Below are 26,394 nucleotides of genomic sequence, written 5' to 3' on the forward strand. Positions count from 1 at the left end.
TATGTGAAAACTTACTTGAGAAGAAAGCATATTTTTGCATATGTTCAAGTCTCTTCATGTCTTTCAATATAGTTTTATAGTTTTCTTCGTATTTCTTGTTGAACCTAATCTCCTAATCTCTAGGATATTTTATGACTTGTATTGCTATATAATATGAATGACAGCGAATGACATTCTGTGTATTTATTTTGTATCTAGCCATCTTTGTATGGCTATGGCCTCTAATAGCTTTCCAGTTGATTATTTTGTCTTTTCTCAACCTTAACACGGTAGATTTAACTTTCTTCACTACATTTATTTATTTTTAAAAAAAAAAATTTTTTTTCAACGTTTATTCATTTTTGGGACAGAGAGACAGAGCATGAACGGGGGAGGGGCAGAGAGAGGGAGACACAGAATCGGAAACAGGCTCCAGGCTCCGAGCCATCAGCTCAGAGCCTGACGCGGGGCTCGAACTCACGGACCGCGAGATCGTGACCTGGCTGAAGTCGGACGCTTAACCGACTGCGCCACCCAGGCGCCCCTCTTCACTACATTTAAAAGTGCTTAGAACTGTGCCTGAAACACAGTGGATGTCCAGTAAACACCAGCAATTATGTTCTCTAACTTCTGCTCTCTTAGCTAACTGAACTGACGAGCAGTTCCAAAACAAAATAGCGGTGATGGTCTTAGATTTGACGTTTGGTAATGCTTCTACGTATTTCACTATTAAAAACATGCTAAAGGACTATTCTGAAATATAGGATTTAAAAAAATCAACCTTCTATACTATTCTTTAAACCTTAAGATAGATATTTGATTTTATTACATGTCTTTTACCATCTAAAGATATCATATGGTGAAGTGTATTAATAAAGCTCTCAGTATTAAACCATCTTTTGGATTTCTGGATCAATCTCACTTGGTTATAGTTTCTATTTGCTGATATTTTACTTAGAGAATTTATTATTATTTTTTTAAAATTTTTTTTAACGTTTATTTATTTTTGAGACAGAGCATGAACGGGGGAGGGGCAGAGAGAGAGGGAGACACAGAATCTGAAACAGGCTCCAGGCTCTGAGCCATCAGCACAGAGCCCGACACGGGGCTGGAACGCACGGACCATGAGATCATGACCTGAGCCGAAGTCAGACGCTCGACCGACTGAGCCACCCAGGCGCCCCGAGAATTTATTTTTATCTAAAGACAGAGCGAGTAAGCATGAGCAAGAGAGGGGGGAGGGGAGAGAATCTCAAGCAGGCTCCATACTCAGCATGGAGCCTGATGCGGGGCTCGATCCCATGACCCTGGGATCACGACCTGAGCCAAGATCAAGAGTTGGATGCTCAACTGACTGAGCCACCCAGGCGCCCCTTTATTTACAGAGTTTAAAACCTATATTAATGAGTTACACGGATGTAATTTTCTTTTTTTAGGGTTATCTCTGTCAGGTTTTGGTATCAGCATTATGCTTTATACACAAATACGTAAAACTATCTTTACTTTTCTATGCTCTGGGATTTGTTTTAGATGGCACAGAAACATTTTATTCCCTGAAGGATTGTAAGACTCTGCCTACAAACTGGGCATGCTGCTTTCTTGAGGAGTTGCTTTTTAATTACTTTCTCATTTTTTCCCCGTGGTCATTGGTCTATGTAATTTCATATCTTTCCAGAAGTCCCAATGAGTTATGTGTATATAAAATCCCTTTTCAGTATGTCATCTTACCACGATTGCCCCCTACAAAGCAACAGGCAGCCACGCATTCACTTACGGTGGGGTCGGTCCAGAGAGAGCATCTTGAACACTCCTGGCAAGGAGCTCCCGGTGAGCGAGGATGCTGGCAGAAATGGTCATAGCCGTTGATGGACACTCGACAGAGGTAGCACATTTGGGCGCCACAGCGGCAAGACATGCGGTTGCAGCCTTCGGATTTGATGAGGCCGGTCCCACACTTGTGGCATTTCCTGATGCGGGCTGCCGTCATTTTTTCCTCACTGAGAAGAGAACACATGAGAGGAGACAGCAGGGAAGATGACGGGAAGAGAAAAGCGCTGTGGCCACTAAGTCCGTTTTCCCACAGGGGACCGCCTACCCCTTCTAGTGACACCTGGAAGAGTGCAAAGAACCTCTGCTCTGGAGTTGATAACTACGTTCGGTTTATTAGTTATGTGACCCTGAGTAAATCCCACAGCCGCTCGGAGACTCAGTTGCTTCATTTTTAAATTAGGAAAGCCCAACTGCCTCCATCACGTTTTGAGGATTATTAGGTATGAATATCAAGTACCCTGGCACAGCACCCGGCACCAGCATTTGGAAACTGCTTATTCTGCTTGTTACAGGCCTAAAGCAGAGAAAACGCAAGGTCTTCCTAAATATGTGTTTTCTATAAACAAAGCTGGTTCACGAAGAGCCAGTGGGCCTAAACCTGAGTTGCAGAGACACCTTCGGTTTTGAATACTTAGTGTGGGGTGGGGAGACACAGGTGGGGACAATCCAGCAACCAGTTCATAACCTCTTCCTGTTGACAGGGCCCATCTCCACGTCAAAATCCCACATCCCCAGACTCCCTCGTAGCGAGGGGATCTGCATGCATAGGAGTCGATCCTGGCCAACGGAAGCTACTTCTTTCCAGAAGCACTCTACCTGATCTGGAGAGGCAGGGGACTAGAGCCGAAATGACACATCTTGGCTCTCTGCCAAGAGCTGGCGCTGCTGGACTAGTTTCTTCCGCAGTGCAGTGTTCCTAACTCTAAAATGACACTTGCCACCTTGGCCTGTGACTGTTGATGTGTCTGTCCTCCTCTACTGAGTTGAGTTCTTCAAAGGTATTAAAAGGCACATCTACGGAGACTAGGGAAGGCAGGAAGGACTCCAAGAGTGGACAGCCCCAAAGCTGGACTTGCCCCACTGCTCTGAGCCCTCCTCTTTCTTCCAAGCGGGAACCCAGAATGGTGACCAGGGAACTGCTTCCCTGAAAAGACTCAACAGTCTGGGCAGGAGTTCTGATCTGTAGCCTCTCTCCTAACACTGAGAAAATAGCCATCTTCCTCCCAGGGCTCCCAGTGTATCTGCTAAGTAAGGGAAGCCAGGTGAGTCTGGGGGCAGGCAGGTGTTTTTAATTACTGATATCCAGAAGACTGTCATAGTTTGCTCCTTAGAAGCCAGATCATGTGCTTAAGAATAGAAAAATGAATTAGGAAGTTGGCTGCTATTCATTTAGGTCTAATTTTGAAAGGCCCCAAATGCAGGAAAGCTCCGGCTTGAAAAGAATTTAAACCCAGTTCAAGTCACAGAAGAATAAATGATTTCTAAGTGTCGCTGAATAGGAAACATCGTCAAGGAGACAAAGTTTAAATAAAGTGAATTTGTTATTGTCAACTCGATAATACAGCACACATGTTCATGAATTCAGTTACTCGGCAACTGTGAAGACATTTCTCAATGCTCCATGTTAAGACTTACAAGGTTCTGATGCAAATGTTTCCAATATAAAAACCCGTGACCAAAACACAAGTGCAATTCTCTATGCGCAAACTTTTTGTGTAAGATCGCCTCCAAGGCTGCTGTGTGGCTTTGAGCTGTCATGCTCTGGTGGCCTGGGGCTGGCTGGCTTCTTCCCTGGGTAGCTGCTATGGCTATAGTGTGGGAGAGGAGTGGATGAAAGAACCAAGGTTACACAGCCCTTTCCCGAAAGCTTGGGAAGAAGGCGCACATTTATTTGCTTGCTCTGTTCCACCATGCTATCAGTCACCAAAGTAACGGTGGATATGGTAGGGGAGAAAAGGCACTCCCAGACGAATGGAGGAGCACACAGAGTACGCACCGCTCAACATGGCTCTAATGTTCAAACAGCTGTTCCACACGGCAGGAAGGTCCGTTCGAGGCCTTTGTTTTTGCAATCATAAGAACAGTAAGAGGTAGGGCCAGTCCCTGTTAACTTTTCCTAAACCAAACAGAGACTGCTTTTATGGCTTGTGGTGACTTGTTCAGTAACACGAAAGTGCAAATTGGGATGAGGAGGTATCAGTTGATTCTTTTGGGATTAGAGCGATTTGGGAACTGGATTCTAAACGAGGCAGGAAACAAACATCCCCACAGGATGTGTTTCTGGGCAGGACAGGAAGAGCAGCCGGAGCTGCAGCCGTGTCTGCTGACCTTGTGCTCAAACAGGAAGGTTCACTGCCACCTCTACAAAAATGATCTAGACGCCCCTCTACGTAACTGATCTAGACCCTACAGGTCCATGATTGGTTATTTGCGCCACTGTTGAAGTATGCTGGGAATTTGGGAGCTGTCGTCATTTTTGGTGGCACATACCATTCAAAATGTTAGATGGTTTTCCTTTGCGAATGTGCGTATGGATTTCTTTTATTGTGACAAAACGCACATAAAATTTCCCTTTTAGCTATTTTAAAATCCAGAGGCATTTAGTATATCCCAATGATGTGCAACCATCACTGCTATCTAGTTCCAGGCCATTTTCATCATCCCCCCAAAATCTCCGTACGTACGAAGCAGGTCACTCCCCGCGCCCTCCTTTCCCTGAACCCCCTCATCTGTCTCTGTCTCCAACTGACTGGTCTATTCTTCACACAGGCAAATATCCACATGTCTAAGGACCGCTCAGACACATGGAACGATGCGAGGGTGGCCTTCTGTGCCTGGCTCCTCTCACTGAGGAGGCTTCCGAGATTGCGGCATGGATTTTCATCCTGTTCTCACGGCTGAGTAAGAATCCCATTCTATGGCGTACTGAACTCCGTTTACTGTTCATCAGTTGAAGGACATCTGGGCTGTTTTCACCTTTGGCTACTGTGGATAGTGCTGCCAGGAACATTCACGTATAAGTTGGAATACCCGTCCCATCTCGTACCACTTATTATGCTGTATTTTATGATTCAGCAACAGTAAACTGCTTATAATTCCCGGAGTGTACCCTGCCGTTGCTTATTTTTGACACTAGGCAACTGGCACAATTCCCTGGCCCTCTGGTCCGTGGAGTAAGGGCTAGGCGGTGGGGAAAGGAAGTGGAAGCCCTCGGAGGACCCCCTCTCTACAGAAAGTACCACCAGATTCCTCCGGGCATCTTTGAGATTGGTGCCATCGTCGAAGACTTCAAAGGTACAGCGGTACTGATTCTCAACACATCTCCTATTGTTTCGGTTTGGCCTGTACAGATAGTGGGGCTTTGAGAACATTACTGTATTGTAGGTACTTGTATGGAGAATGTGCATTACTGTGACTCATCAGGTGCTGCCTGTAACTGTAGCTGCTGTTCCAGATGTCATTTCTTACCAGAGCAAATACACATAGCCTCTGGCAACCGGTATGTAGCTACTGATCTGAAAAACACTTTCTCTGTCTGATACGCAGAGAATACCAGAAGCAGTTGGCAAGGACCTCGATCATCTGTGGTCCAACAGGACAATACGGCGGTCTTCTATTCGAAAGACAGGCAGATAGAACCTGGGTGACCAGGAAGTAGCAGGTACTCTAGGATACATTAATATGGTAGATGAGTGCTAGGAGGCGGGAGATCAATCCCTTTAAACTACAGAGATCTGTAATCTCTACGACATGCTGGCAGTCTGGAGGTCAGGTGTGTGTATTATGCTGTTCCCTCCAAAGTCAAGCACACGGTACCTTATCTTGTATCCCCTACCATGAAGAAAGAAGTCGGACATCTGGGAGGTCTTTCCGGATTTTGGAATTAACATATGATCACGTTTGGAATTAACGTATGATCATACTTGGATGTGCCACTCTGATCTATTTATGCTGATAAAAAAGGCTGCCAGGTTTAAGTAGGGCCCAGACCAAGAGAGGCTTTCCAGTTGTTACTGGATGCAGTGGTGCTCCAATCTAGGTCAGACCAAGACCTCAAATGGAGCCGGAGGCAGGAACTGACAGGACGTCGGGGTGGAGGTTCTGCTTTGAAAAGTAACCAGCTATTCTCTTGCTAAGAAACACTTCCTGGCCTGTGACCAAGTCCTGGAGCAGTCCCAGGGCCCGGGCCCGGGGCACTGACAGTCGGTTTACGGGGCTGGGCAGTGCTCCGTCACCAACTGCGGGTGGAACACATGACCTGAGAAAGTCCCAATGCAAGAAGTTATCTGTGTAAGTGCTTTGTGTCATGTTTGTGAACTAGGGCCTTCTGCTTACACATTCGCGTGCGCACACACACACAGGCACAGTGAGCACTTACGGAAGATTTACGGGGCCAGAATCACGCTAGGCACTTGAGCACTTTCATCTCCATGAGAGGCAGACACAAGTATGCTCTGTACCATACAAATGAAGAAACCGAGGCACAGAATGATTAAGAAATTTGTTCAAGGTTCTTAACTACTGCTATCCAGCGAGCACTCAATAAATCTGTACTGACTTCATCAAGAAGACATCCTTCTTAGGGGTAAAAGCCCAGATGGCAACAACAGAAAACTTCGGCTTCTCCCAATCCAAACCAGACGTAACTTGTCCACAGTAATCAGAACAAATTTTGGGGGAGATGGCTCATAAACTGGCTGAAAGACAACTCCAAAGGAGAAATTTAGAATGTTCTTGGCAATAGCACAACTACTAGACTAAGTATATAGCCTGACAAGATGATTACTTTCAAGAAAGAGTAATTTTTGACATGTTCATCACTTTAAGGCCATGCCACTGGTCAGCTGGTGGCCGCTCTGAATTATAAACGCTGGCAGACAGGATTTGAGGAATCAACGCTAGACTTTTCTAGTTGGAGTTGCATCTGTGGTACCATGTTAGTTTTCTTTCATTGCCATAGACGTAATCACACCTGGGGATAAGGGCCATGCTTCTGCCCACTACAGTCTACCCTCCGGCCTCCAGATTCATAGCCATCCTACACCCTTACAACCACCTCAAACCAAGACCCCAAAGGTCTCATCCACCATAGCATCAGCTCTAAGACGCAAAGCTCACCGTCTAAATCAAGTTCAGGTGAAGACAAGACATGATTTTGGGACACAATTCTGCTGAGATGGCTGAGGGGGGGTGATGCCTGAGTTTCTTGGAAGCTCCTGGGTCTGACTGAAGGGATCCGAAGAGTCCCTCCCTCGAGCCTTTACGTGACTGAAGACTCCGACGTTTGGCACACTTCCTTGGTTTTCTCTCCAGGAGCGTGTGTTTTCTGATGATGAACATCTTGATTTTGGGGTCTTTTTTAAAAAAAAAAAAAATTTTTTTTTTTAATGTTTATTTATTTTTGAGACAGAGAGAGACAGAGCATGAACGGGGGAGGGTCAGAGAGAGAGAGACACACAGAATCTGAAACAGGCTCTAGGCTCTGAGCTGTCAGCACAGAGCCCGACGCGGGGCTCGAACTCACGGACCACGAGATCATGACCTGAGCCGAAGTCGGACGCTTAACCGACCGGGCCACCCAGGCGCCCCGATTTTGGGGTCTTTTGTCACCTGGACGGGATGGGAATTTCAGAAAGAATCAAATCCTGTTTCTGACCCCCGATCTCTCCTTCTGCTTGCACTTTCCTCTCTCCAGGGCTCGCCCTGTGGGCCCTCTCAGCTCCATGTCCAGACGCGTGGTCTTCACCCCCTGCTTTCGGCACGACCGCAGGGAAGCTGGCTGAGCCTCTTGCCACTGACGCAAGCACACGTTCCGCCCTGACTTCTGACTCCTCACCAGCAGGCCTTTACGGCCAAAGGGACGCGAGAGGTCTGCTCACTGAAGTTTCAGGTATTCTCCAGGACAATTCTGGTTTTGTCCACAGTGCTCCTCACTTGCTTCTGAGCCCTCAAGGGTGAGGTTTCTGAAGTCCGTATTTCTACCACTTGAAGGCAGTCTAGGCTTTTTTTCTATCGTGCTTTGCAAGATGCCTCCAGCCTGTATCCATCGGCCGATTCCAAACCCACTCGCACACTTCTATGTATCTGTTATAGCCGCACTCTACTTCCGGCCCCCAAATCCGTGTCAGTTTTCTACTGCTGCTGTGACAAGGCATGACACGTTATTAGCTCACTGTAACACAGCTGCATTATTTTGTAGTTCGGTAGGGCAGAAGTCCAGCACGGGTCTCCTCAGAAGAACACCAAGGTGTCACTGGGCTAGGTCACCTACTCCAGGACAGAATCTGTTTGCTGTTCACGTGGGCTGTCGGCGGATTCCTTCTTTGGGGCGGCAGGGCGGAGCTCCTGTTTTCTTACTGGCTGCACACTGAAGGCTGCTCCCTGCTTCTAGAAACGGCCACGTTCCTTGGCTCAAGGCCACCTTCCTCCATCTCCAAAGTCGGAGGCAGGAGGTGGAGTCTTTTCACATCTCTCCAAGTCTGTCACTACACCTCTATCTGACCACAGAAAAGCTTTCTGCTTTCAAGGAGCCCTGGGATTAGACTGGGCTCACCTGGATAATCCACGATCATCTCCCCACCTCAAGGTCCATAACCTTAATCACATCTGGAAAATCCCTCTCGCCATGCGACAGGTTCCAGAGATTAGGGCAGGGCCATCTCTGGGGGTCATCATTCTGTCCACCAAATTTGTGGTAAAGAACACAGTTGGAAAACCGTTTGTTTAGATTTAAAACCCTGCTATGCACCACTTACTACCTGAGTGGCCATGTGCAAGTTACTTGGGCTCTGTGCCTTAGTTGTACCATTCAGTAAAATGAGGATAATGCCACCACCTACCTGTGGTAGAAACTCGGAGACTGTTAACTGCCCCAAACAGTCATGTCCTACTTCATTTTCTTGGTAACAAAACCCACTCTTCACCCTTCAAATTTAAGTTGGACATAAAATCACCCAGCTAGACATTATATATGGTGTCTGCTGTGAAGCTAGGTGGTGGCCATGTGACTCAGTCTAGACCAATAGGGCAGGAGCAGAAGTCACACACACACACACACGCGTGCACCTTACAACTTAAAAGCTGCCTGCCTGGCAGCTTGTCTCTTTCTCCTCTGCTGTGGCCTGGAGTGCAAATGTGGCCGCAACCCCGCCACAACCATGCAGATGAGAATACCACCTTAGGGAATGGTGAAGCAATGTGATAAAGGAACCTGGTCTCTGAATGACCTCATGGGATAGATCTGTGTGGCAAGACTGGACTATTATATGAGAGAGAAATGGACTTCTGTATTAGTTAACTCAATGTATTTAATGAGTTAATATCTATAAAGTGCTCAGCTACACAGGGAGTGCTAAAGAGTCCCGGTGCTGATTATTAACTGACTGCATTATATTGCATTCTGGAGGCTGTAATTCTGCTTAGCGTCTCAGGCTACCAGTATCCTATAGGAAACAGGGATATAAGCAACATTAGTGCAATCTAATCCAGCTAAAATGTGTTACTACTTATTTATTCAGATTATACGGAGAAGAGGAACTAACATTACTGAATTCGCACGTGCTGGGCATTTACTGTATCACATCTGACGCCAGGACCAGCTCCATGAGGCTCAAGAGGTGAGGAACCGGAGGGAGGTGAGGTCACTTCCTGAGATCACTCTATACTGGGGTGTCCTGAGAGCCTACTCTTCACACGATCCTCACTGTCCCCTGACAAAGGGCAGGCTGATGGGGGGGGCGGAGGGCCCGTCGTAAGCCCCCCGGAACGAGGTCACTCACATAGACGTTCGGTACTTGATGTCATCTTTCTCTGCCAGCTCTTCACAGGTGAGGCCATTGTGCTCCTTCCAGAGTCCCTGACACTTCCTACAGGTTTCCTGGGGATAAAGGAGAAACACAAAGACAGCTCCTGGTGAGGACACACCACACAAGTTTCTGTTCTACAACAGGAAATGCGAAACGAGCTTCATGTGGCTTGAGTTCTTTCTGAGGATGACTTCTAAAGACATTTCTCAACGGAAAAGGTAAGAACCATTAGGAGAAAGCACGGCGAAATTTTCTTTTCCTTAGATTAAAAAAACAAAAAAAGTGTCCCCCCATCACCCAAATTGTGTAAGGCCTTCTACAATGTCAGGAGCCACCTGAAAAACAACAACGACAAACAAAAACCACAGCAGACAGACTTATGTGAAATCGGGTTTTTACAAATAAAATCCCGGCAGCTGCCTCAGCGCAGGGCCTGTTTGGGTCTCAGAGGTTTCCGTAATCCCTACGCCCAGGGTTCCAGTGCTGCTCTGGCAAAGGAATACTTCTGCTGAACTGATGAAAGGTCTGGATTAGGATCACTAGGGATCCTGAATTAAGGGAGATACTCCCTCAGTCATCCCTCACTCACAAATACAAATATCAACCTCCACAGCTTAGCCTCATTGATAAAGGTGAATTTTAAAAAATTACTACTTTTTACTCTAGGAGGCTTTATAGTTTACAAAATACTCATCTGTGTCAGAAACGATCTCACATCTATAACAAGAATTTAAAGAAACATTAATCCAATTACATTTCCATCAAGTGGAAATTACAGCCTTACATGTACAACAGGAGAAGATGGTACTGTCCCCAGCTTTAACTGAGGACCCCATCCAGTTTGGGGGTGGGGCGGGGGCGGTGGTGGTGAAGGCTTGAGGAAATGGAGCCTGACTTCTGACAGATGAGTCAAGGGTAGCAAAGAACCCCATTCTAGACAGAGAATAGAAAGAGAATACTCTGGCAGGTGAGGCTGGGCAAGTCTGGTTCCTGTGGTTGGACCGAAGAGAGGAAAAACAGGCTGGGAGAAGCCTGCAGGGACCGGTCTGCGTAGACGCGACCATCAGTTTGACCTCTGTCCTAAGAGTACCAGGAAGGCACCAAAAGGTATCAAGCATGGAAGCAACGTGGTCAGGTTTGTGGTTTAAAAGATCTCTGTGTGTGGAAAACACACTGGAGAGAGGAAAGAGTGGACATGCCGAAAGACCCAACACAGAGCCCGAGAAGGCCCAGAACAAGGAGGTAGGTGAGGATGGGAAGGGATGTTGACTGACTGGAGAGAAATTCAGGAAGGTGTCAAGGATGAGGTCTTAGTTTCCGGTTTGTACAACCCAAGACAGAGATGGAGCTTGGCAACAATGGAAAGGGTCTGGCTTGGCCTTTTGTGGGACCCCACCGGCAATGTCAGGCAGTGAGCTGGGTGTAAATGTTCAGCATTTGGGAGTGGCTGGGCTAGAGGTCGCCAGGAGACACACTAGATTTTATCTTTAAAATTTTTTTAAATGTTTATTTATTTTTGAGACAGAGACAGAGTGTGAGCAGGGGAAGGGCAGAGAGAGAGGGAGACACAGAATCGGAAGCAGGCTGCAGGCTCTGAGCTGTCAGCACAGAGCCCGACGCGGGGCTTGAACCCACAAACAGCGAGATCATGACCTGAGCCAAAGTCAGACGCTTAACCGAATGAACCACTCAGGTGCCCTTAGATTATATCTTGATGTCAATTCTAGAAACATCTCCCACTGCTGTACTCCCCACTTACTACTGAATTTTCTCCAACACATACTGCTCAAATGAATCAACAAGGCAGAGAACAGTATGTACAGTACAGACACGGTACATAACAAAGGTGGTGGGGGGAGAATATAGCGACACATCAAGTCAACCTGAAGAGTTACCTAAGAAATTGGGAGCACCGATTGTCCCAAGTGGCTGGAAGGCAGGGGTGAAGACTTCTTACTGCAGGCTCTTTCACCCTTTTTTTTTTTTTCTTTCAACGTTTTTTTTTTTTTTTTTTTAATTTATTTTTGGGACAGAGAGAGACAGAGCATGGACGGGGGAGGGCAGAGAGAGAGGGAGACACAGAATCGGAAACAGGCTCCAGGCTCCGAGCCATCAGCCCAGAGCCTGACGCGGGGCTCGAACTCACGGACCGCGAGATCGTGACCTGGCTGAAGTCGGACGCTTAACCGACTGCGCCACCCAGGCGCCCCTCTTTTCACCTTTTGAATCTTATACCATATAAATGTACTGTCTAATAAAAAAATGAGTAGCATTTAAAAAGAGACAGAGTGAAATGAAGTGGGCTGCTCGGGGAGCTGAGAACGTGGACGGCCCCTTTGGTAGATGTTGTAAATGGGCTCCAATCAGTGGAAGGGGGTGGGTGGAGGTAGAGAGGAGCTGATCAGAAATTCAGTATTACACACCACTGCTTCTAAGGGGTGCAGTGTTCTCTGTTCCCCTACCTACATTCCCCGCCAGTGAACAAAGGCTAAATCGGTAATGACTTAATTACTAAACACCAAAATGCAAAGCAGCCCCAAACCCATTTTTAAAAGACCTTGTGCCTGACTATTCTGGGAAACTGAAGGATAAACAACAGCTGGAGAATAGATGAGCTGGTATCTGGATCCTAACCTTCAAAACAATACTAACCTAGCCACCCACCAGGAACAACAGCTTGACAACAATGTGCGGCCTTTAGACAGCGCTTTTCAGCATTCTCGGTGATGCAGTTATTAATTCATGGGACCTTCTTTGTAAGGAAGAACCCATTTTCTAGGTGAGACACTGTCCGTGAGAGCAAGATGGCCTGGCCAAATGGAGTCTGTCGTGAACGGTCATACACATGATAGGACACCACCACCACTCACTTCTAAAAGCACAGTGGTTCTCCTGCAGCTCCAGAGGCGGATTTCCTGCCACGGTGCTTCTCACTGAAGGGCCCAGGGTTCCCAGAGGATAAAACTGTAATGTCTTTGGAAGAGACTAGCGAGGCATTGAAACCCACAATTAAAATAAGGTGAGAGAAAAGCAGTTTGGGTAGATTTAACATTTGGAGCTGTGTTGTTTCTTTAAAATGTATCTTCTCTTCTAAACACAACATGTATTTCACCGAATAGTAATTCTCTCCTCTCAAGCGCGGCTCGGCTTCGTTCTCAGACTCGACAAATGCTTAAACAATATTAGGCAGGAGAAATATTCTCGATCGCTTCTAACACAAGGATAATTATGTTCTTCAAAGTGAGGTTAATGAGAACGTCCCAAGGACCATTGTGGAAAGCAGAGTATTCTGCCATGTTAACTTCAAAACTCGAAGGACAAGCGTATCCTGGCTATCAAATCTAACCGGAGACCATGCTCTCCATCACCTGCGTGCATTTTCATATCAGGAGGAAAAGGTGACTTCATCATCCCAATATAACAAAGAAGGCGGCTCCTTCCTTCTGAACGAGGAGGGCACCCAAACACCGATGCAGTCAGTAAGGACTGCTATTCCATCTGTGTTCTTCATGGCCTCGGAGAGATTTCTGGTTAAGTTTTCTGTTGCCCTTTCGTCCTCAAGATGCATCAACCTGTTCTGACTACTCACTGAGGCCTCAACTCTGCTATACAAAGAAAACACTCCAGAGCCTCCCTTCAACCACTTTCTGCTGCTTCAGTAATGTTTTATGGGCAAGGCAGAAGATTAAGCTTGGTTTCAGATGACCCTGTCAGGGAGCTGAGAGTTCGTCAACACAAACAGCTTCCTCAAAGAGCAGCCCACACTGTCCCTGGTCGTCACCTCATCTACGCACAGCAAGGCTTCCTGATGCTGGCAAAGAACCCGAGAGAAGAGAAGACCAAGAGTCCAAGTCACTAGACCCTGCCTTTGTCACTCGCTGCCCTCCAGGCCTCTTCGGAAGTTGCCCGGCTCTCCGTGTACCTTGCATCTCACTGGTGGGCCTTCCAGCCTGGTCCAGAAAGTGGAATACAGCAGAAACTGCTCACTTATTTTTAAATGGTTGTCCAGTGAAACTTCTAGATCTACCCTCCAGAGTAGAGAAGTTGCTGACCCAGATACGGAGCATTAGGCTGTGGCCAATTCAAACAGAATCCTTGCATCTCAAGCTGCTTTGCTATCTCAGGCACTCCCAAAAATGCTGGGTCTGGAAATTCCCAAACCACACCCCCCTTTTCTTTTTTAAATGTTTGTTTATTTTTGAGAGAGAGAGAGAGACAGAGAGACAGAGTGTGAGTGGGGGAGGAGCAGGGAGAGAGGGAGACACAGAATCCAAAGCAGGGTCCAGGCTCCGAGCTGTCAGCACAGAGCCCGACGCGGGGCTTGAACCCACAAACTGTGAGATCATGACCTGAGTTGAAGTCGGACGCTCAACCAACTGACCCACCCAGGCACCCCACTCCCAAACCCCTTAAAGCAGAAGACGAGGCCCGGGTACCTGACTATTCACAAATGCTTAGCAAACAACTCCAGCAGCCAAAGGGCCACTGCGTTCAGGCCACAATGTCTCTCAGCCGTCAAGGTTACCAGTTTTCCCCCCCTCCAGGTCCAAATGACACACGGACCAAGTCCAGGCAAGAGCCCGATTTTAAGACAGGAAAACAGACAATGAGACTGATGTTGGAACCCTTGAGAATCAATAATGGCTGGCAAACTCAAAGCTCAGCAGAATTGGGGCCTTTCCTTCCTCTAACTGAGGAAATCCGAGAACTTCTATTTTTCCCAGGGTAAGGATGCACACGGTCTCTCGAGGAAGTCAGATATGTAGCAAGCCAAGCGGAGCAGAGTGGAGTTAAGCGTAATAGGGCGCTCGTGCACACACGAGATGGCAAAGTGGGGGAGGAACTAGGTCAGACAAGGGTTCTTTGAGGAGTGGGCATCTTCACAGGACTGAATAAAACAAGTATCACGAGTTAGGAGAACACCCAGGCAACCAATACAGTACTCCTCCTATTGGGATTGACACCTGTCTGTGAAGTGCCCTTCGCAGCTACAGCAGCCATCAACGCCAAGTATCTAAAGTGCAGAACCAGATCCCCAAACGCTTCAACTATGAAACACACTTCATATGTTAATATTTTAATGCACACAAAAGGATTCACATCATTCTATAAAATTATTTGAGTAGGCTTTCATCTCACCGTCTTAAATTTTCTGTATTTAAGCATGCTTTGCAATATATGTCACAACAGTAGCACTCACACACACTTTGTAAACATACATACACCAGGGGGGTTTCTGCTCTACACCATCCTTCTGAGGCAGTGAGCGATCACAATGTTGTACATCTCCTGCTCTATATACTGGAAGGTCACGGAAGGGATCGAGACAGGGCAGCAGCAATCTGTCCGGGGGCTGTGTTTCAGAAAGCTTTCATGAATGGCAGAAGCTAGACCAGAGGCGGGAGGATGGCTGAGGAACAACTGGAAGAGTCCACGGGAAAGATGAGGGCGAGAGAAACCTGCAGTGGATTCTGGGGTTCTGTGACAACCTATGACAACCCTGGGCCAGTGGAAGCATGAACCTGGTTGGACCAGGTGATGCAGGAGCAGCAGATGTGAGTGAGGGTGGGAGGCAGAGGTGAGAACATAAGTTTAATTAGAAAAAAAATTGTATTTAAGTGTTTATTTTATTTTAACATTTATTGATTTCTGTGAGACAGAGGAGTGGGAGAGGGACAAGGAGAGGGGGAGACACAGAATCCGAAGCAGGCTCCAGGCTCTGAACTGGCAGCACAGAGTCTGATGCGGGGCTGGAACTTACAGACCACAAGATAGTGACCGGAGCGGAGGTCAGATGCTTAACTGACTGAGCCACCCAGGTGCCCCAATGTAAGTTTAATTTTAAACTAGCTTAAAAGTAATTTTTAAGAGATTTTATTAAAATATTTAAATTTATTTTGAGAGACAGAGAGAGAGAGCGAGTGAGCATGGGGTAGGGGCAGAGAGAGAATCCCCAGCAGGCTTTGCACTCAGAGCCTGATGTGGGGCTCAAATTCACAAACCATGAGATCATGACCTGAGCTGAAGTCGGACGCTTAACCGACTGAGCCACCCAGGCATCCCAAACATTTTTTTAAAAGCAGGCTTCATGCCCACCATGGAGCCCAACGTGGGGCTTGAACTCACGACCCTGAGATCAAGACCTGAGCTGAGATCAAGAGGACGCATAACTGACTGAGCTACCCGGGCACCCCTTCACTCAATACTGGCTGAACTGTTCTCACTTGTCATATGCTGAGATGCTGGGGACAGCAATAGGCAAGTCAGACTCTACCTTTTCTTTCGTTCTTTTTTTTTTTTTTTTTTTTTTTTTTTTTAAGTAATCTCCACACTCATTGTGGGGCTTGACCTCAGGACCCTGAGATCAAGACTCACAGGCTCCAGTTGGGCACCCCATTACCTTCTTGAAGCATATGTTCTAGTGAAGGAGAGAAATCTGGGGCAAACAGGGATCTGGGGCAACTACGACAGCAATGGGAACATTCCAGAAGAATAGCACTGGGTGCTGTGAGCATGAAATAGCACTTACATTAGCCTGGAGATCAGGAAAGCCTTTTTGAGGATGTGACACTGAAGCACAGCCCTGAAGGGTGTGCAGAGTTAGCCAGGTATGGAGGAAGGGTGTCCCAGGCAGAGGGAAGGGGGTATGTGAAGGCCTGACGAAGGAGAGGACCTGTCTCACTGGAGGAGCACAGTGGAAGCTGGTACGGCTGGAGCTCAAAGGGCAGGGCCGAGTGGCCAGTGAATCCTGCTTCCTGCTGCAGGCATGGAGTCGAGAAGGAAGAGTCTGGAAAGCTGGGGCATGGGTGGGAAATGCAATGATTTGACTTACATTTTCTTAAGTTGATTTATTTATTTTGAGAAACAGAGAGGGGGAGAGAGAATCCCAAGCAGACTCCACAATGACAGTGCAGAGCCAGACATGGGGTTTGAACTCATGGAGCTCGAGATCATGACTGGAGCCTAAATCGAGAGTTGGAAGCTCAACTGACTGAGCCACCCAGGGGTCCCTTGACTTACCTTTTCAAAAGCTCATGCTGGATGCACAGGCAGGGAATGGCTCCTGGGGGTGGGGACGAGGCTGTAGGACCTTGCAGCAGCCTCCTCACTAAAATTAGGGCCAAGTACATAACTTCTAGGGGGACAAGCCCTAGAGTGTGGATTTGATTCTTGGCCAGACTTCCTTCACAGCCCTCTACAAATAAGGCTATGACCTACTTCCTGAAACAGGCTGCCAACAATGAGCCGACCTGGCAGGGGTGAGGCTGGCCTGTGACTGGGGAAATGGCACCAGGCCTATCTTTCCTCGTTAGGAATAAGAGAATCGCTTTTCCAACATCTCTTCAAGAAGAGACTTTAAGAAGTGGATTTTCAGCTTTGTGTCTTTAGATAAGCTTCCCATTGAAATGTCTGTATGGAAGGGGGGAAAAAAAGGGAGCGTCTTTTTTTTTTTTTTTTTTTTTTAAAGACTTCATGTTTTGCAAGTATTCTCAGGGCGCCTGGGTGGCTCAACTGGTTGAGTGTCTGCCTCTGGATTTCGACTCAGGTCACGATCTCATGGTTTGTGAGTTCGAGCGCCATGTCGGGGTCCGCACTGACAGCATGGAGCCTCCTTGGGATTCTCTCTCTCCCTCTCTCTCCTCCCCTCCTCTCTCTTTCTCTCAAAAAAAAAAAAAAAGAAAAGAAAAGAAAAGAAAAAAAAAGTATTCTTTACACCCAACGTGGGGCTCAAACCCAAAACCCGGACATCAAGAGTCACGTGCTCTACTGACTGAGCCAGCCACGGGAAGGGGGCATCTTTAACATGTGTCCTGAGCTCACACACCCCTCCCGCTGTCCCGCGTCACTGGCTCAAACTCCAAACCAGTACAGGGTGCTTCAGACCCATGTCACTCAGTTTTCACGGCAATAAGGGAAGTATGGACCATCAGGTGGCCATTCTTTTCCACAGAGTAGGCAAGAAAAGGAAGGCTGAGGGAGGCAAATTCACTTGTTTAAGGTTTTGGAGCCACGGACTCAGTCTGCTTGATTCCAAGTCCACTTGCTCTTTCCACGCCGTTCTCACTGCCTGCCAGCACGGGGCCTGCCAGCAAGAACAGGTCATTGTTTAGTGGAAAACCCGAGGGCACAAGGGTATGAGACAAGCCCTGAGGTTACAATGGGCATCTTGTGTGAGAGCAGATGAAAGGGCGGCCGGGCCCCGAGGGGCAGGCGGTGCGACAGGGCGGATAACCAGCTGCAGCTGCTTCCCCGTGCCTCCCGGTGGCTGGGAATGACCCAGCAGGGGCAGGATGCGCTAGGACTGAACCCGAGGACATCATTTCTTAACGATAATGACAGGAACCTGCTAGTCACAGCGAACTCAGACGGGACACATGCGAGGAAGTAGCTTTTCCTGCGACCTCTGGCCAGCTGCACGGCTGCGGGGGCACAGAAGGAAGCGGGCTGTTAGACTGCCGTTAGACATGCAGACAGGTTTCGTGTGAGCATTCCACAGCAGAACCACGCATCGCTACTTGGTCCTTCCGTCACCCAGTCCCTGGGCCTTTATTTAAAAGAAAAAAATTTTTAATGTTGATTTATTTTTGAGAGAGAGAGAGAGAGACCGAGCATGAGTGGGGGAGGGGCGGAGAAGGAGACAGAATCTGAAGCAGGCTCCAAGCTCTGAGCTGTCAGCACAGAGCCCGATGTGGGGCTCGAACCCATGAGCTGTAAGATCATGACCTGAGGCGAAGTGGGATGCTTAACTGATTCGGCCACCCAGGCGCCCCTCCCCTAATGCCTTGGGCCTTTATTTGTAAGTACTTGCCCCTCACTTCCCTGAAGGTGGCCATGACGATGATGTATGAAGACTTGCTAATGACAGCGCCTGAGACCATCATACCGCCGTGTCTGCTCTGGGGGAAGTTTTGTTCCCAGTGACACTGGTGAGGGAGACCAGTTCTGTACTGAGAGGAACGATGACGTTCCTCCTTCCGTCCCCTGCCCCCTTCAGTAAACACCTCCTGAGACAGCGAGGCTGCCACCTCGACCAGGCTCTATTCTCAGCAAAGGGATCAGTGGACAAATGAGGTCGCTGCTCCTTATGGTCTCCGCTCCGACCGACAAGTAGATAAACATCCACTCTGCAGGAAGACCGTGAAGAACACACAGGGCACGAGCGGGGGCGGGGAGGCTGCCATTTTACACTGGGGTGAAGGACGCCGGCCTGGTGCTCGGGTGGCGATCCAGGCTGAACCCGAAGGGGATCTAGCAGAGTGGAAGCAAGGGAGTGGAATGACCTGGGACAGCAGGAGAGGAGCTCAGAGAAGCAGCCCCTGGGGGCTTCGTGGCTGATCCTGAGCCAGCACCCAGGCCCAGCACAGTTGGCCTCCTGTCAGGACACACACCTGACACCCTTGACCTCGCAACGCACTGCCTGCGTGTCCTTTTTCTTCTGGCAACGCCTACCCATCAGTTCTCATCTCAAACGCTAGGGGCTCTGGGCGACCCAAATGACCTGGGCGAGAGTTGGCACTCTTTCCTGGACTCCTCGAGCACTTGGCTCCCACTCTATCACAGCTCTTTTAAGTGTCTCGTAATTATCTGGTTACATCACATCTCCAAGGAGCCAAGCACTCCTTGCAGGCAAAGACTATGCTCTGCTGATCACTACGGACGGACTTGGAACGGAAGATTCAATTAATCTGTTCAAAAAACAGCACCCTTTGAACGCCTACTTCGTGCCACACGGGGATGTACTGGTGAGGAAGCCAGCAGATTTCTGGATCACAAGGTGCTTACAGCCTACCGCGCTGTCTCAGGTGTCTCTGGATTTCCAGGGCCACGCGCTAAGTCTGAGCCACGCGAGGGAGTGAGTGCACGAAAAACCTCAGACGAAGGCTGTCAATACAAAGCACATTCCTCTTTATGCAGAGTTACAAACACACCTCCCACCCTTACTCCTGGGACTTCTGCATTTTGTATGTGAAAAAGGCATTTGAAATCTCTTAGTAAACGGATTCCCTTCCCCCAAAGAATATTACCTCCTCCTTATCAGGTCTTCATATTTATAATCATGCAAAATACAATGATGAGTTTATGAGAAAATCAAGTTATATACAATATACTTTCAGAGGGTGCCTGGCTTGCTCCGCTGGTAGAGTACACAACTCTTGAACTCTGGGTCATGACTTCAAGGCCCATGCTGGGTACAGAGCTCACTTAACAAGAATCAATGTTATATATATATAAAAAAACCTTTCAGGTTGTGTCACCGCAGCTTGTGCCTTAAGGATACAGGTTATGTCTTTCTTACAGAGGCTCCTTTCCTTGCTCCCCCAATTCCCTTTACCAATCCAATGCACAAAACTGTCACGATCAGTTATTCCCAAGGAGCTAATGGCCAAATGCCTGCGGATGGTGCCTGAGAAAGTCCCGAATCTCTGAATTCCAAGGTCCTTCGTTGGCTTTAACCTACAGCCTCAACATGTAGAAACAGACAGCTCTTCATTTCGGACAAGAGGTGCTTCACTAACAGTAGTGCCTACTAACTCGTTGCGCCTTTGAGAACCTCTCTGGTTGAAAGTCAGGACCGAAAAATCAGTCTGCCGCGCTCTCTCCCTCTCCCACCCAGGGCTCTCGTCGGTTACCACCTGAGGTCAGACCGCAGGTTCCTCTGGCCCCCAGCCACCAGAACAAGACGGTCCAGTCTGCCTGGGCCCATTTTTCTTAAAGGGCAAAAGAAATGTGAGCATTAATTCTTTTAATGATGTTCTGTAATTACCTGATTACATCACATCCCCACATGGAGCCAAGCTCACCTTGCAGCCATTTCTCTTCCCCTCAAAGTAACAATCCCTGAGGCAGAAGAACGTTTTCTTTTTTTTATTTTTTGAAGTTTATTTATTTTGAGAGAGGGAGAGAGAGGGAGAATGAGGGAGAGAGAGAGGAGAGAGAGACAGATGAACAGAGGGAGGGCAGAGGGAATCCCAAGCGGGCTGGCTCCATGCTGACGCGGGGCTCATTCTCACACACTGTGAGATCATGACCTGAACTGAAATCAAGAGTCAGACGCGTCAACAACTTGAGCCACACAGGCGCCCAGAACCTTTTGATTTCTAAATGCAGAAATTCAAATCTGGGCATGGCCAGGTGACAGGTCTAGGCAACATTACTGAGGAAGAGACTTCTTCGGGAAAGATTTCACACTGTTCTTACTTTTTGACGGTTATACATACAGACACTAAATTAATTTTCAAAAAAATGTGTGCCCTGGATGCATACCCTCCCATTTCTAGATACAGAAGCAGACTTTGAAAAAAGAAATCACCAGGGGTACCTGGCTGGCTCAGTCGGTGGAGTGTGCAACTCTTGATCTTGGGGTGTGGGTGTTGAGAAAACTTAAAAAATAAAATCTTAAAAAAGGGGGGAAAAAAAGGAAAACAAATCTCTAAACCTCTAAACCTCACTCCCGTAGATTGGAAAGAAGCCAAGCATTCCTCTCCTTTAGGTTCATTTAGGATTAGGTGACAAATTGGAATGGGGGACTTCAAATTTGGTTTCTGTACTAATGCTGCCCCCTAGGGATAGAAGTTAAAAAGGCACCAAGACTCGCAGAGATGCATGCTGCCGAGGACAGGGGAATGCTTGAGAAATTCACACGAGGAAAACCATCTACATTGTGACCACAGTGCCTGCATTTTATTCTACTACGGACACCAGAGTTCTAAGATAAAGTGATATGTAAATGCTGCCTAGAATAAATGTAAGTTTAATTTTATCAGAATAACCATAAACAAAAATACCAATTCCCTTATAGAGTTATTCAAATACTGAGAACTGCTTCTCTTGAATGTCCATTTAACAGAATCACTGGGATGGTATCAGCAACACCCAGGGCAATGTCAGGAGGTGGGCGTTTACGTAGAAATTTGGAGACAAATAGGTGAGTTCCTACTAGGTACTATGACTACTGCTCTGGGCGCCGGGGAACAAAATGAAAAAATATGACCCTCCACCTTCATGGGAGCTACTGGAGACAATGTCACATAAAATACATATAGGACATGATTTTAGGTGCTAAGGAGAAAATTACAGGAAGGAAGAATAGTCTGGAGGTGCTGAGGTGCAGAGATTGTTCCCAATTATAAAGCAGGTGGTTGGGGAAGGCCTCTCTGAGAAGGCGTATTTAAACAAAGATGTGAGAAGGTGAGAAAGTGAGCCTTGTGATGTCTGGAGAAAGCGTTCCAGATCACTGGAACAGCAAGGAGTGTGGAGGGAACAACAGAATGAGTGGGGTGTCTGGGGCCTGGGAGGTAATGACACAGACTGTGGCTTACACCCAGAGTAAAGAGAGGTTGAGTTGAGGATTCTCTCTACAAGGACCTGAGCAGGTTAAGTCCCAAAGAACCCTATCTGCCAGCACCCCTTTCATGGAGAGCTCTGCTGCTCTGAGCCACCTCTTTCCCAGGGCCCTGCCTTAGAGAGGGCTGATGGGCAGCAGGGCAGGGGCTGTGACTAAGCCCAGTCCAAAGGGGCTTGCTCATAGCACAGTGCAACAATACAAGTTTGCGCAACCGAAGTTACTTATAGCTATGATTTTCATACTATAAATTGCAACCCACCGTTGGGTTATGAAACCATTTTAGTAGATTATGACCAGTGTTTATTTGTTCACTTTTTTTTATTTTTTATTAAAAAATTTTTTTTCATGTTTATTTATTTTTAAGACAGAGAGAGACAGAGCATGAACAGGGGAGGGTCAGAGAGAGAGGGAGACACAGAATCCAAAACGGGCACCAGGCTCTGAGCTGTCAGCACAGAGCCTGACGCGGGGCTCGAACTCATGGACCGCGAGATCATGACCTGGGCTGAAGTCAGACGCTCAATCGACTGAGCCACCCAGGCGCCCCTTACTTGTTCACTTTTTTTAAGTTTATTTTATTTTTGAGAGAGAGCACGTGTGTGAGTAGGGGAGAGACGGGGGGAGGATGGACAGAGGATCTGAAGCGGGTTCTGTGCTGACAGCAGAGAGCCTGATTCAGCGCTCGAACTCACAGACCATGAAATCATGACCTGAGCCGAAATTGGATGCTTAACCTCCTGAAGCACCCAGGTGCCCTTTTTTTCTTTTTTAGAAATGTTTTGAATCTTTATTTATTTTTGAGAGAGAGAGAGAGAGAGAGAGAGAGAGACAGTGTTAGCACAGAGCCCAATGTGAGGCTTGAACTCACCAAGTGCGAGATCTGAGCCACCCAGGTGTCCCTTTTTCTTTAAAAAAAAAAAAAAAGTTTATTTATTTTGAGAGGGAGTCAGGGGGAGGAGAGAGAGAGAAAAAGAGAAGGAGGGATGGAATGAGCGGGGGGAGGGGCAGAGAGAGGGAGAGAGAGAATCCCCAGCAGGCTCCACGCGGTCGGCACGGAGCCCGACTGGCGGCTTGATCTCATGAATGGTAAGATCATGACCTGAGCTGAAATCAAGAGTTGGACGCTTCACCAACTGAACCACCCAGGCACCCCTTGTTTATTTTTCAAACTAGAACAGAAAAGAAGATACTAGAGTTCATACCAAATGTCAGGTACAGGTTTTGTAAAATCACTGTTCTGGTTACATACATGTAAGTTATTTACATACATATTGGTTTTACGGTCAAATATATTCTTACTATAGATCACAGTCAAAACAGATGGAAAGCCATTAACTTATGATTATTACAACTTCTCTAAAAACAGTTTAAGGGTTGAGAGAGGCTCTTTCTCATAATAGAAATTCCTAGGAAACACTGTCAGGAACTTAAAAATGGCCCCATCTCCGCTTTACCTCGCAGATAATGCTTTTATAGAGAGGAACATCGCAGAACAGCAGCCTTCATCAGGGCTCAGAGCAAAGTAATGTATTAGGAAGTGATGGATCTAATAACAGATTATTTCAAACTGTCAAAGATAAACACTGCTAGGACACGGTGGGAAACAAGCCCAATACATCTCCTCTTTGCTCAATGCAAGTGTTACTTCTGGGCTTTCTGGTACTTCTGGGGATCGCGGCCCGGCAGGAGCTGCCAGCAAAGCCGGCTCTTCCCTGCTTGGACTCCAAAGTCACCAAGCCCCGGAAGAGAGGCGCCCGATTTCAGGAAAAGCCAAAGACCCACTTCCTACAATATGCTTTGGACCGCATCTATGTTTTCATGTCGTTAGCTAACTGGGCAGGGGTGCTGGGGGAGGCAGGCAATAAAAATAAAGGCCCTCACAGCCCAGCACTCAGAGAGGTCAGCTTTGCTCTCAGCATTAACATGAGAAATGCCACATATTCTCTGGGGAAGACAGACAAGCGGCAGAAGAGCTCAAGGAGCAACACGGCCGATCACACAGGACGGGCGACCAAAAAGAGCGTTCCAGTCTCATGAGCAGCTCCAACTAATCTGAGGAGCGGGAAGATGTGCCTGTGTTACCAGAGGTTAGAGAAAGGGGAAATCAGGAATGTGCCAGCCCGACCCACACTCTGAGGGAGAGGGGACTGCACTGGCCAGCTCAAGTATCTCTGGCCCTGTCACGGCTACCATCCTGCAGCAGTGACAACGGGCCATGGGATAGCTGGACACCCCCCCCCCCCCCCCCCCCCGCCTCGGGCTCCCTCTCACGATGTTCATGTGGGGACAGGAAGGCCAACTTAGGTATCTACGTGACAGTCCCATCTGTGACTGAACTAGCATCCTGGTTTCTCTCGACCTCGCCGTGGCGATCTGCTCTGGACCAGCAGCGCCAAACAAACCCTCGGCCCTGGAGCTCGTCTTGTGTGCGCACGAGAGCGACCACGGCTGCTAAGAGAAGATGCAGGTTCTGACATTGGGGTCCCAGGGGGTCCAGGAAGCTGCATGCAGACCAACTTCTTGGGTCACTGTCAGAGCTCGCTTACGGACCGTGTTTTGAGAAGTCTTGACCCGACTGCAGCACTGCCTCCCCGCGAGGCCCTGCCCTGGTGGCTTTCCTTGGGGACACTGGGACCACTGCTCCCTTGGTGACTTGGTTTCCCCACAAGGGAAAAGCAAATAAATGCTGATTAATGTCCCTTATCCAAGAACCTGCTCAGTTTCCCTTTATGGGTTCCCTGAACATCTACTTTTGCCACTTTTTTTCTTCCCTGTCAAAATCAGAAAGAAAAAAAACAAGGTCTTCTGTACAGACCGTGCTTTTATTTTAGCCTAGGTCTGAGGACATGCTGTGTCCTCAGTAGAGGAGGACACAGTTAGGAGGACACAAGTAGAGAAACCAAGCCCTGCCCCTCAGGCCTGAGAAGCAGAGATGGATGAAGGCCATCCTCGGCATGCCCGGTCTGGCAACAGGCTGGGAGATTTACTCAGCCAGGCTTAAAATATAGTAAAATTGATTTCAAAATATAATGGAACAAGAAACGAGATCTACAGCACACAGTGTTTGTGTAAATGAAAACCATACATGCCCACACTCTTCTATTTTCTCAAGATATACACACATCCAAGGACATACACACAATTCTTAAAGTGGATGTTTAAGGGATGGGGGCTGGAATGGGGACGGGAGACGAAGAAGAAAAAATAGAGAGAAGGTCTTGCACAGCTGATTCTGATAGTGTACACTAAGGTGGTGTGGCTGACTCAGGTTCGTGGACTTGGGGGTTCCAGGCCTCACCCCAAGATCAAACACACTGCCCCATGTGCCCTGGGCTCAGACTGCTATCACTGCCCTCACCCTCTTTAGGTTTAGAAACAGGTGCAGAGGGGTGGTTGGGTGGCTCAGGGTTAAGCGTCTGACTCTTGACTTCGGCTCAGGTCATGATCTCATGCTTTGTGAGTTTGAGCCCTACATCAGGCTCCACACTGTAAAGGCACAGAGCCTGCTTAGGATTCTCTCTCTGCCCCTCCCTATTCCCCATGTGTTCACGTGCTCTCTCTCTCTCTCTCTCTCTCAAAAATAAATAAATAAACAAACTTAAAAAAACCCCCAGAAACCCAGGTATAGTATAACTGGATTAATCAAAAGGCAAAGCACTACCAACAGGGCATAAGCACATGAGGGCAGGTGTACTCTGGGGTGTCTTTCACTAATGCTTCTAGTTTGGTTAAGTTTGTGGGTTTACTGCAGTGACCTAGTCTAAAGATGACTCTGCTTTAGAATGTAAAAAACTGTGGATTGCTAAAAATGAGAATTGTAAGAATTAGCATATACTCAGAAAGATGGGTCCCGACAAATGAGAGGACCTCATGGAATCTCTGACCTTGGAGGACACATGGTTCTGTATTTCTTGGACAGCGTTCTAGATACTGGGACTTGGCCTTTTTTTTTTTTTTTTTTTTTACCATTTGAGATGAAATTCTTACAGTGGAGGGAACAGAATTCAATTTTTTCCTTATTACTCACAGTTACGGTCCTGAGATACACATCCATGACTCTAAGCTGTAACCAGGAAAGCCACTGGAGTCTACCAAGATGTGTGGACAGTCTGTCCCTGTCCTGAATGTCCCCAGGCTGCTGGGCCCTTGGAGTCCTCCTGTTTGTTTTGGCTGGTTTCTTCCCTGCTTTCAGGTGGCCTCTTTTTTGTTGCTGTTTCTGTGCTTACATGACACACTACCTCTTTGTCCCCATCTATCTGTTCAAGAGGTGAAAACCAGACAGCTAAGCATTTTAGAACTGGGTTTCAAGTAAGAATGGACTGATCTAAAGGCAAATCTCTAGGGTTCACCTTGGAGGATGGAACATCAAAGACTGTAACGTTAACTATTTTGGATGCTTCAAAGGCTTTTCAGATTAGCTCCCGCTACCAGTTT

General features: G+C 47.6%; 1 protein-coding gene across 2 annotated transcripts in view; it reads right to left on the reverse strand.

Annotated features, from left to right (window-relative positions):
• RNF216 (ring finger protein 216) overlaps positions 1-26,394 on the reverse strand; it is a 145,930-nt gene that overhangs the window by 16,342 nt on the left and 103,194 nt on the right. For both annotated transcript variants that reach the window (XM_043559610.1, XM_043559607.1), the window contains exons 14-15: positions 9,588-9,685; positions 1,754-1,976 (exon numbers count right to left, since the gene is read on the reverse strand). In XM_043559610.1, the coding sequence (XP_043415545.1) occupies positions 1,754-1,976; positions 9,588-9,685 (321 nt within the window). The remainder of the gene's footprint in view (positions 1-1,753; positions 1,977-9,587; positions 9,686-26,394) is intronic.

The sequence above is a fragment of the Prionailurus bengalensis genome, chromosome E3, assembly GCF_016509475.1.
Source record: "Prionailurus bengalensis isolate Pbe53 chromosome E3, Fcat_Pben_1.1_paternal_pri, whole genome shotgun sequence".
In the NCBI taxonomy this organism is placed as follows: domain Eukaryota; kingdom Metazoa; phylum Chordata; class Mammalia; order Carnivora; family Felidae; genus Prionailurus; species Prionailurus bengalensis.